Source organism: Phyllobates terribilis, unplaced genomic scaffold, assembly GCF_046119375.1.
Source record: "Phyllobates terribilis strain yellow unplaced genomic scaffold, ASM4611937v1 Scaffold_9__5_contigs__length_417890890, whole genome shotgun sequence".
Lineage (NCBI taxonomy): Eukaryota > Metazoa > Chordata > Amphibia > Anura > Dendrobatidae > Phyllobates > Phyllobates terribilis.
The window spans coordinates 245,561,099-245,573,431 of record NW_027362769.1 but is presented as its reverse complement, the minus strand read 5'-3'; the positions used below and the strand labels follow the sequence as shown (position 1 = coordinate 245,573,431).

General features: G+C 44.4%; 1 protein-coding gene across 1 annotated transcript in view; it reads right to left on the bottom strand.

Moving 5' to 3' along the window:
* Positions 1 to 11,411, bottom strand: part of TMEM114 (transmembrane protein 114) — a 129,549-nt gene extending 118,138 nt beyond the window's left edge. Inside the window, exons 1-2 of the mRNA XM_073645745.1 lie at positions 10,909 to 11,411; positions 10,736 to 10,816 (exon numbers count right to left, since the gene is read on the bottom strand). Coding sequence (XP_073501846.1) covers positions 10,736 to 10,816; positions 10,909 to 11,092 — 265 coding nt within the window. The 5' untranslated portion in view covers positions 11,093 to 11,411. The remainder of the gene's footprint in view (positions 1 to 10,735; positions 10,817 to 10,908) is intronic.
* Between the last annotated feature and the right edge of the window lie 922 nt (positions 11,412 to 12,333).

The window sequence follows — 12,333 nt, the reverse complement described above, 5'->3', positions numbered from 1 at the left end:
GGTAACGGCTGCCCATGTCGTACTGTGCTCACCAGGTGAGGGGCTCAGACAACTCCCAGATAACTTTGGAGCGCTTCACAGGACCCCCTTTGTGTGTCCTTTGTCTGGCCTTTCTTACAACACTTCTGTCCGGCTGCCTCGGGCCTCCTCTTGGTAAACTTGGCGCCAGTTTCCCTGACCCTATGTGGTGCCTTCCTAGCGGGTGGAGCAAGGGGCTGCGCCACATAAAATGTCAGAGCCTCCGGTTTCTAGCTAAGGGTCGTTTCCTGCCTCCACTAGTTCGGGGACCGGTCTCCCCCTTTGGCCTGACCCCTCCACGCAGGTGGATTCGGGCGTGCGGTGGCGACTCGCCCGTCCGCACCCCTGGGATCCCTTCATTCCTCGTTCCTGGAGCCTTCTCCGCTCCTCTTCCTTCCTTCTCCCTCTTGCAGGCCTGGGCCTCTGTTACTAGGCCCGCCTCCGGAGCAGAGCTCATGCAGAGCCCCTGCTCCCTGCCACTTCTGCTCAGACTTCTCTGCACTGAACTAAGATGGTGCCCACCTTTTATACTCCCTTCTCAATGCACCCAGGAACTGCTTCCTCCCTGCTCCTGCACTGCAGGGTTCCCCTTCCTCAGTGTTCCCTCCCCCCACTCCAGCCAGGGACAGGGACCGTCGTGCCCATCTCAGGGGCATATTGGTCACCCTGCCCCACGGCAATGTGGTGTAATGCATGCAGGTGTCGGGTCCTGATCCACACTCCATCCTTATCTGAGAGTGAGATATCTCACCTCTGGGTGAGGTGCAATACGTCTGTAGCAACCGAGCCCTCGGTGCTACAGTTCCATTTATCTTCAGCCTAGGTGACGTATTGTGATACAGGGCCGTGATTTTGGCTATAAAAGGGTCCCCTAGACCCCTACCCCAAGCTTTTTAAGAGAATCATATATGGCGTGCCAGGAGACTCTATGGAATGCTTTCTCAGCATCCAACGAGAGTATCTACTTACAAATTTTTAACTGCATCTAGCCCAGGAAATACTTTGTGCCTAGTAGCAGTGTCTGCTAGTCAGCGGATTATCCCGGCTGTTAAGCAAGCTACACCACCTGTAGTTTGGACACTTAATTTTTTCAAAGGAAATGCTTCGGGACCACGGGATACTCAGTGAAGAGCATCAGGAGGCACCCCAAGGCATAGGGGCTGGGACTGGCACTAGGATGCCTTGCGGTGGACAGCCGAGCTCGATCCTTATAAAAGCTTTTTAACTGCAGCAGCTTTAGTGGACGCTACTGGAGCTGGAATTACGCGGCTGTTGGCATGAGACTTGCCCTCCAATAGATCCTTGTAAATGGATTTAAAGTGTATTCATTCAAATTAGAGGGACAATTTAAATTAAAAAGCTTAGAGCTGCCTCCACCACAGGGGGGCTCTCTCGACCCACCAGCGGACAGGCACCAGTATTGGGAGAGGGGGGCTGGCCGTCAGGGTTCACCGCGGCTCTGGCACAAACCCGGCGACACGGAGGTGGCACGGGCAGGAGCGGACTGGCCGTCTCGGCTTCTCACTTTTTGGATTTTAGAAGGGCATGACATGCCTATATCTGTGTCTCCCCCTCCTTTTACTCCTCCACCTCTTTTCTTTTCGCATGACTATATGTACTTGTCACTTTTCCATGTGTTAGTTGTGTCTTCTGAGCAGTTTGTCAGCTTTTGGACACCTTTGAAGGTGTTTTCTATGTGTTTCTATGTGTTTTTGTTTGCCTGCCATTGGTTTTAACGGTGTTCGAAGGTGTTCGACGAACAGTTCGGCGAACACACGGGTGTTCGACGAACCGAACCGAACTCGAACACTACGGGGGTGGCTCAACACTAGTGAGGACACGGAAGTCTTCCCTGTTAGTAGTCTAGCACGTATGGTTGAGTTTATGTTATGCTGCCTTTCCCATGACCCTTGCATTCTCAAAATTTTGGGTGACAGTCATTACTGGTTGGTGACACTTCTAGACCCACGCTACAAGGAGAACTTTATATCTCTTATTCCTGAGGCGGACAGGTCTACAAAAATGGGGCTGTACGAGAAGGCCCTTGTTGCGGAACTATTAAAAAAATTCCCATCTGAAACTGCTGGCGGCAGAGGGCACACTTTGTTGGACAACCAAGGAGTACAGGCGAGAGAGACACAACTTCAATCCAGCAGAGGCAGAGGAACACTGTCAAAGTTCTGGGAGAGTTTTCTCAGACCCTCCCATCGCACAGGCCCTGAGGCGCGGGGTACTCTCACAAGGAGTGCAAAGTTTTGGAAGATGATGAGGGAGTACCTTGCCGACCGTACCAACGTCCTCCGTGATTCCTCTGTGCCTTATAATTATTGGGTATCCAAGCTGGATACGTGGAATGAACTGGCTCTCTATGCCTTGGAGGTCCTGGCCTGCCCTGCCGCCAGCGTTTTATCAGAGCGGGTTTTTAGTGCCGCTCTTGGAATTATAACTGATAAGTGCATCCGCCTGTCAACTGAAAATGCTGACAGGCTGACTCTTATAAAAATGAACAAGGGCTGGATTGGGCCAGTCTTCTCAACACCACCGAATGATAGCAGTGTAACATAAACTCAAATCCAGTGTCTTTTCTTGGGAGGTGTATTACCATGCACCTTTTCACACCCACACATGGCTATACGCTTCCTGAGTTTGGCTATTTGCTCTTGTCCTCCTCCTTCTCCTCATCCTCCACTACCATATCACCAGGGTGACCACGGTCCGTGATGCAACACCCACATAATTTTTTAAAGGGTGTTTATGATGCCCGTAAAAAAATGTTTTTATACAGTATGTTCATGTATACCCCCCAGGGGTAAATGTTTGTCAGCCCATACACTTGTGCGTGTGCATTACAAGTATAGGAGGCCCGCTCCTTTCTAATGGGAACATTTTTTTATGAGGCCCTCCTCCACGTCTCTTCCAAGGGGCATTGAAGTGCCTCCAAATTTTTGGCAGCCCTTGCATTCACTGCATAGGCCAACACTATGGGAGACTCTCTCCTTTCTAATGGGAATTTGTCGTTACTGTGGCCCTGCTCTATGTCTCTTTAAATTGTTAGTGGGGTTTTTCCTAAATTTGGTCAGCCGTTGGACTCACTGCATACCCTATAACTGTATAGCAGATTCTCTCCTTTATAATTGGGAAATTGTCGTTACTTTGACCCTGCTCTATGTGTCTTTAATTTCTTAGTGGGGTTTTTCTCAAATTTTGGCAGCCCTTGCAGTCACAGCATGGGCATTACCACTATAGGAGACCCGCCCCTTTATAATGGGAACATTTTTTTACTGAGACCCTCCTCTATGTCTCTTCAAAGGGGTATTGGGTTGCATCCAAATTTTTGGCAGCCCTTGCAGTCACTGGATACGCAATAACAGTATAGGAGACCAACTTGTTAATAATGGGAACAACAAAGCATACCCGACTGATGGCTCTCTAACAATAGCGAGGGCCGACTGCTGGCCTTTTAAGAATAGTAAGGGCCGTCTGATGGCCCTATAAAAATATGCTTTATGACTTTCAGAGTCCCTCCATCATAAATAAAACAGGATGCGTCTGATAATGTGTCACACACCACGTTGCCAGCTAAGGTTGTAAAATGTTAAAATGACATTTCCCGTTGAATGCATTTGTCTTAAAAAATAACGTAAAAAAACCCAAAACAATAGGATCTTTCTTTAGTATTAAAAACAGCGTCACCAATTTAACCTCAATGTAATCACATGGTTCAGCTTCTGCACCTCCTCCTACATCTCCAAAATGACCACATCAGTCACAAGCTGACAGCACTGTAGCACTGGCTTGGCTAAGCGGCAACAGGCTGTGCTGAAGATAACATGCTTAATGCTTAATTGAAAAACTGCCCAGCGCTGCAGAGTTGTTGAAAGCTGTAACACAGCAGCCTGATCTGTGGCTCTCACCGCTGAACATACAGCCAGGCATGGTCATGTGTGACAATGCGTGGAACCTGGTGATGGAGAAATGACACCCAGAGTAGATACGGTTTCCCTCTATGCCAGGCCTTTCACCGAGCTAAATATAACTCTCAGCAAATAAAGCTGTGGACTTGCTCCGTACCGTCCCTGGCCACATTCACCTGTCCACGTGTTTGTGGGTAGGTGGTCCTTCCCAGTAAGTGCACTAGGGAGGGCACGGGTAATGTTGTGGGACCCGTGCTTGTGGAAGGTTGAGACGATACCGGGAAAAATAATGGCGGCTGGGGACCAAGTATGGATACCCGTTCGCCGCCACCATAAGATTGTGGACAGCTTCTGCCTCCACGAGCTTAAAAGACCACATTTCAAGTGCAAGCAGCTGCCCAGAAATCTGACACTTTAGTGTTGCGGCCTGAGGGTGGGTGGGTGGCTGGCTGCATACTTGCGCTTGCATTCCAAGTAACAGAAAACTAAGCAGATGGTGGTCTCTATCATCATAATGGCCTCACCTTGGCACTATGAACTCTCCTGAAGTAGAAGCCAGCGCCCACCGGAGGAGTCTCCGGTACTCTGGTAGGCCCGTCCAGCCCTGCCAACAAGCAGCCCTAGCTAAGAAAAGTGTGGGGGAAGGTTCCCAGACACTTTATGGCTGATTTTTTAATGTGGATCGGACATGCTTATGCATGTTATTTCTTTAACCGCATTGCAGATCAGGCCATTGTCCAACTCTGTATTCATGAAATTAAATGCGCAAAGAAAGATGTTTGTGTGTCAAAGCACCACCAACAAGTGCAAGTTGATGTTGGACGGGCTGCCATTACTTCTGCAACAAGCTGCATTAGAGTACTTCCTGGGAGAAATGACACCCAGGGTAGAAACGGTTTAACTCTCTATGCCAGTCCTTTCACTGAGCTAAATACAACTCTCAGCAAAAAAAGCTGTGGACTGGCTCCGTACCATCCCTGGCCACATTCACCTGTCCACATGTTTGTGGTTAGGCGGTCCTTCCCAGTAAGTGCACTGGGGAGGGCACGGGTAATGTTGTGGGACCCGTGCTTGTGTCAGGCGGAGATGACACTGGGAGAAACAGTGGTGGCTGCGGACCAAGTATAGACAGTCGGCCACCGCCGGCATGAGGTTGTGAAAAGCTTCCGCCTCCACGAGCCTAAAAGGCCATATTTCAAGTGCAAGCAGTTGCCCAGAAATCTGGCAGTTTAGTGTTGTGGCCTGTGGGTGGGTTAGGTGGCTGGATGCATACTTGTGCTTGCATTCCAAGTAACAGAAAACGAAGCAGATGGTGGCCTCTATTATCATCATGGCTTCACCTCGGCACTATGAACTCTCCTGAAGGAGAAGCCAGGGCCCACCAGAAGAGTCCAACCCTGCGAGAAGCAGCCCTGGCTAAGAAAAGTGTGGGGGAAGGTTCCCGGACACTCTATGGCTGCTTTTTTAATGTGAATCGGATATGCTTATGCATGTTATTTCTTAAACGCTTTGCAGATCAGGTCATTGTCCAACTCTGGTTAGTGCACTGGCGAGGGCACAGGTAATGTTGTGGGACCCGTGCTTGTGGAAGGCGGAGATGACACAGGGAGAAACAGTGGTGGCTGGGGACCAAGTATGGACACCCGGCCTACACCGGCATGAGGTTATGAAAAGCTTCAGCCTCCACGAGCCTAAAAGGCCACATTTCAAGTGCAATCAGCTGTCAAAAATTTGGCAGTATAGTATTGCAGCCTGTGGGTGGGTGGCTGGCTGCATACTTGCGTTTGCATTCCAAGGATTGGGGTAGGGACAACTGAACGCTGCACTGGGATAAGGACGTGGACGGTGATTTTTTCAAGTCTGCAACGACAGGATCACTTATGATGGGCACACTTTTAGGCAGTGACCTGGGAGTCAGAAATGCTTCCAGAGGTCTTTCCAATGCTGTTCCCATGTCTTTTCAGCACTGTATGCATGTGTTTGATGATGTGTCACACACCACATGGCCAGATAAGGTTGTAAAATGTTAAAATGACATTTCCCAGTGAATGCTTTTGTCTTTGTTGAAAGCAATGCAAAAGAGCAAAAACGCATCAAAGACGCTACGTGTGAACATAGCCCAAGGTGTGGAGGAGTATTTTTGGTTGTGGTTATTTATTTTGCCTTTTATACAAGTCATTACCCTGGAAAGGATGTTCCTTAATTTATTTCCCAGGAAAATCCATTTTGGTTTTGTTTTTTTATGTTTTATTGTGAGTCCGTAAAAGTGGTGTAATACGTTGTTGACAGCAGTGACCTGGGAGTCAGAAATCCTTCCAGGGGCCTTCCCCATGCTGTTCCCATGTAATTTGAGCACTGTTCCCATCGATTTGGGCAAATTTTAGGCCCTCTGCAGACCTCCGGGGGGAGCCGCCTGAAAAATGCTCGAGTTTCCCATAGACTTACATTGGGCTCGTTGCTCGGGTCGAGCACCTGAGTATTCCAATTTGCTCGACCTGAGCAACGAGTACCTGAGCTTTTTAGTGCTCGCTCATTACTAGCAAGCACACAATCTTGTTGTGCCTCTAGATTTATCAATGAACCCTCAAGCTATCTTGAAAATTATGTTTTGCTATAGTTATGCCATATTTACTCTTTACTATACCCTAAGGCTATGTGCACACTGTGAGGTTTTGGTGCATTTTCGCAGTGTTTTTTCCTCACTGAAATTGGCCAAAAACGTTAGGGAATCCTTGTGCCAGCTAATGCAATGACAATCCTGAAGTGCTGTGCACATGATCATGAATTTTCTTGTCAGGATTGCCATTGCATTTAAATCTGCAACATGTCAATTCTTTGTGCGTTTCTGCAGCATTTTTCACCCATTGACTTCAATTGAGTCAATCAAATCTGCTGCAAAAACGCAGGTATTATAATATTTGCGTACTTGCTGCGGATTCTTGCTCCGTATTTGACTGACTCAATTCAAGTCAATCAGTCAAAATGCGGCAAAAATGCACAAAGAATTGCCTACAGGAGACTACTCCTCCTATCATTCTACGGCCGCTCCGCTGATAATAGCAGGAGCAGGCGTGGCTGAGGGGAGAAGTAGTCTCCCCAGTCGGTGCCTGTGCAGTCTAAAAAAAAAATTGATATTAAAATAAAAAAACACTTCATACTCACCTACCGCTGTCATCACGAGTGTTCCACGGCGATTCGATCACCCGGAAACACTCTGTACACTGACAGGAGTGTGATCGTTCTCGGCAAAAGAGAGCTGAGCTTCCGGGAAGGAAGTCACTGGAGTTCAATCAGCTGATGATTAGCTGAGAGCGTCGTTGACCTCAATTATTGCATCGGTGCTGCGTGAGAATTTTCTCATGCAACACTGATGCAGTAAGTGAGGTCACCACAGCTCTCAACTTATCATCAAATGATGAATCTCCAGTAACCTTACTCCGGCACCTCAGCGCTATACACTGAGAGGAGTGATTACACTCCTGTCAGTGTATAGAGTGCTGTGCTCTACCACAGTCACACCAGTGATTGCTGGTGTCACTACTGTAGAAGTGACCCAAATCTTTGTGGGACACTGGATTATGTCATCACTGCGGACAGGTGAGGGATATGGTTGTTTTTTATTTTTGGTTTCTTTCAAGGGACAATGGCTTCAGCGCAATGGTCGTTAGGTAAGTATACAGTGTTTTTATCCTTAAATAAATTATTAAAACCATGTGGAATTTTATTTAAAATAAAAGATTTTACTCTGGTCGTGTCTTTATTTCCAAACCTTTACTATGGGGTTAGTAATGGGGGTGTCTTATAGACGCCCTCCATTACTAACCTGGGCTTCATGTCAGCTGCCAATAGCAGGCTGACATGAACCCCAACCCTATTACCCCACTTGCCACTGCACCAGAGCAAGTCGGAAGAGCAAAGGCTAAGAGCCAGATTTTATTGCATCTTATGGAGGCGCCAGTTCTGGGGCCGCTGATAGCTGATATTATTAGCCTCAGAGGGGGCCTCGATCCATGGTCCCTTCCCTGGCTAGTAATATCAGCCCGCAGCTGTCTGCCTAGTATTTGCTTGTTAGAGGGGGACCCTAGGTCAATTTTTTTCTGGGGTCCCCTTGTAATCTAGCCAATAAAGGCTAAGCAAACAGTTGTGGAAAGTTATTAATAGCCAGGGAACATTTTTGGCTAATGGCCCCTTCCCTGGGTAGTAATATCATCCCTGTGGTTAGCTTTCCCTCTGCTAGTTATGAAAATGATGCGGGAGCCCACTCCATTTTTTTAAATTTTAGGCTATGTGCCCACAATCTGGACTTAGCAGCGCTTTGGACGCAGTATATTTTTTCTGCGTCCAAAACGCTGTACTGTATTGAAGGCAAGTAAATCCGCATGTGTTCACTGAACCATGTGGATTTACCACATTCAATACATTCTTGTGGTCAAATTTCTGTTGCGGAGACTAGCAACTCCGCCAGTGGATTTGACATGCTGCGGTCCTGAAAGATGCGCCACATGTCAGTGTTTGCGGGTGATCCGCAGTCTCAGATGCACGCATAATGGACATGGGATTTCTAGAAATACAATCCACTATGCTGTAACATCTGGCTGCTGTGGGTTTGATGCAGCGTCAAACCCACAGCATTTCCTGATCATGGGCACATACCCAAACTCACCCGCAGTATATCAATTTTTGTAGTAGAGACACTAGTTTCCACTGCAGATTTTGACTGATTGAATTGTCATTACATGCGGTGGGTCCGCATGTACTGACAAAACAAGTGTGGCATTTGGACCCAGCGAAAATATGCTGCGTCCAAAGCACTGCTGGTTTCTGATCGTGGGGAAGTAGCGGCTAACCAAATAGCTGTGAGCTGTTATTAATATCCAGGGAAGATGTTGGCCTAATGGCCCCTTCCCAGACTAAAAAATGCAGCTTTCAACTGCCCCAGAAATGACACGAATGGGAATTCGGGCTAATGAGATTAGGGTTTATGTGATTAGGTGTCGCTTACACGAAACCCTTTGTTTGAAGGTGTCAACCAGACACCCTCATTACTATGCCTGTAAGTAAAGAGATAAATAAACACACATAGAGAATAAAACACTTTATTTCAAATACAACAGACAAATTCTTTAATCTTTTCAATTAACCAATATACTCTCCCCAGGTTTGACTGTATTCCAAGGGTTAAAGCAATGTCCCACATTTATTTTTTCAAATATCTTTATTTAGCTACAAAAAGCATTCATTGCTGTACAAAAATGCATAAAAATGCATGCAAAAATGCTTCAAAAATGGACCAAAAATGCACGTTTTTCAGCAGCGTTTTTGCTGCCACGAGGTGCAGAAACCTTGCAGAAATTTCTGCAATCAAATGCTGAACATGCGCTTATAGCCTAACCAATGTTCAGAATGTTTTTGTTTTTGCCTTGTTGCTTCACAGAGTCCTCGATACGAAGCAGTTTGAAGTCGTAGTTTGATATGTTGAGGTTGTTTGGGCCCAGAACCATAACCTGTGATATACATCTATCTAATTTCAGAAAATCTAACATTAGAGCTTCACAGAAGCTTGTAGCCCTAAGCCCACGTTCATTTATAAGCCAAAACCAGGAGTGCGTGAAAAATGCAGAAGGGGTTCACCTGTTTCTTTTCATCTTATTGTTCCATCCCTGATTTTGGCTTACAAATACTGATATAAAATACTGATCATATACTGAATGTGTGAACGTGGCTTAAAGATTAATTTCAACTTATGAGCTGCAGCTAAAGGAATATATTGAGATGTATTCAATCTGCAACTGACAATTAATAGTTAAAATTAATCAGTGCACCTCAAAAAGTCCCAATGAATAGCCTGAAGGTTCAGAAGGAGTTTTTTTGAGGAGGAAAAGTTCAATGTGGTTTTCAAAAGAAATCCATATAAGAAATTTGAAGCACATTACTTTTTCATGTTGTATGTTACTATTATTATTATTATTATTATTATTATTATTATTATTATTAAAGCCCTTTGAGTCCTAAGTGAATGCAAAAGGCTTACAGTATTATTATTATTATTATTATTATTATTATAATCATTATTACTATATCATAAGTATTTTCTATTTAAATCATTAACAAAATAATTAAGTCAAAATAGTAGTAAGTAAAATCAAAATAAATTTATACTGAAAAATACTTATTGTAGTAAGATTATTAGAAACAGTAATAATAATAATAATTCTAAAAATAATATATGTAATTTTATCATACTGTCTCGCAGTATGATAATGAACCAGCAGGTGGTGATATAACACTGGCAAAAAAAATCAACATTTTTAAAACACAAATGCCTAGAACTCTATTTCAAAAATTGATATAACTGTAATAATTTAATTTATTGGGATTGCCATGTCAATACATACTGTAACTGAAATAAAGTATATTTAAAAAAAGTGTGAAAAAATATAATAAAAAATTTATAAAAATAATTTTTATTTTCATTCTTATGTTAAGAAAAATCCTAAAACATAGTAATAAATCATAATAATACAATCATAGTAATAACAGCGATAACAACAACACTTAACATTACTAAAGTAAGAATTTACAGTTATCATGTAAATGAGAGACTTTGAATTTAACTCCAGTACGTTCAATACAACACTTATAGTTTATTTATAATTATGGCATAAGCACCAGCAGTTGACTATGATAATTCCATTTAAGCAGATATGATGAATGACGCTCTTTCAACTACAAAAAAAAATACTTTTTTTTCTGCAACTATATAAGAAACTAATAATACATTGGAAATTTAGAAGTCAACTCACTTAAAAGTTGTTTTTGTGGATCTGTAAAGTTTAAGTTACCATGCCAGAAAGGATTTATCAAAGGTGAGCATTTGTCTTTAACTGGAAGAGAAAGAAGGGAAATCAGATTAAGACCCTAAGAAGTGAGTGACATCTTATAAAATGGGTATTCCTACATCATAGATGATACTTACATTTACACATTCTCCACAGTCCTGAGTGTGAGCTCATGGTCTCTGACAAGTTGTTCTTTATTTCCAATTTGGAAGCATCAATAATATACCAAAAATCTGTTCCGATAGCCACCACCAAAAATATAAAGCTCAAAATGCCAACAAAGGCAACGAAAGCAGACAGGATACTCAACTTCAGCTTCATTGTAGCTGGGATTAGCAATGCTCCAGTAGTTTAGTAGTATCGTAGGAAGAAGGTTTGTATTTCCATGCAATGTTTTCCCATTAGGATGAAACAAACATCATGTGTCCCATCAGGACCACAGCAAAAATATGTCTTCTCTCTCTCAAACAATTCTAGTGATGTTCTAGTTCAGCCAGTGGTAGGAATGACAATTCATCAGACACAGCTCGGAGCATGCAACAAGCTGAGCTCTGAAAGCTTTTCTGGTCTCACTTATACAGAAGCCAGAGATGGGGAAGGCAGAGAGGAATATAATATTGGGAGCCGCTCTTGCACTGCATGTTTTAATGATTTTTGAAGGGGCGCCCTTGTATCTTGCCAATGGCAAAGCAAAGAAATATTTGTAGTGAATTTTAATTGATCAAATGTAGGACAAATGGTGAGGAATGATCATACTGTATATTTTATAGTTCACATTACCAAACTGGTAATGAAATATGTACAGCCTTTCATTGATTCCTTGTTTGCACAGATTATTCTTTAAACATGGCAAGAATCACTTAAAGGGAACCTGTCACCAAGTTTGTCCCATGTGAGAGAAGACCTCCACCTTTCTGATATACAGCATTCTAATATGCTGTATATATGCCCCCAATCAGGCCTGCAAGATAAGAAAAAGAGCTTTTATTATACTCACCTATGGGGTGGTCGGGTCCAATAGGCGACATTGTCTTGGTCCAGCACCTCTTCTTCTTGCGCTGCCATTCTCCTATCTTCTTTCAATGCCATCTTCCTTATTGCTTTGTGTGGATGAAATGTCCTACGTCATCCACTCAGTGTTCCTCAATGTCGCGCTCCTGTGCAGACATACTTCTCTGCCTTGTCGAGGGCAGAGCAAAGTACAGCAGTGCGCAGGCGCCAGGAAAGGTCAAAAGGCCCCTGCGCCTGCGCACTGCAGTACTTTACTCTGCTCTGGTCAGGGCAGAGAAGTATGCCAGACAGGAGCGCGATGCTGGGGAGACTGTGTGGATGATGTACGAGATGCGTCATCTACACGAAGCAAGGTGGACGGCACCGCAAGAAGAAGGGAGGCACCGAACCAAGACAGCAATGCTCATTGAACCTGACCGCCCCTTGGTGAGTATATTAAAAGGTCTTTTTCTTGTCTAGCAGGCCGGGTTGAAGTATATATGCAGCATAATAGAATACTGTATATCAGGCTTGCAAGGTGGTGGCCTTATCTCATATGGGACAAACCTGGT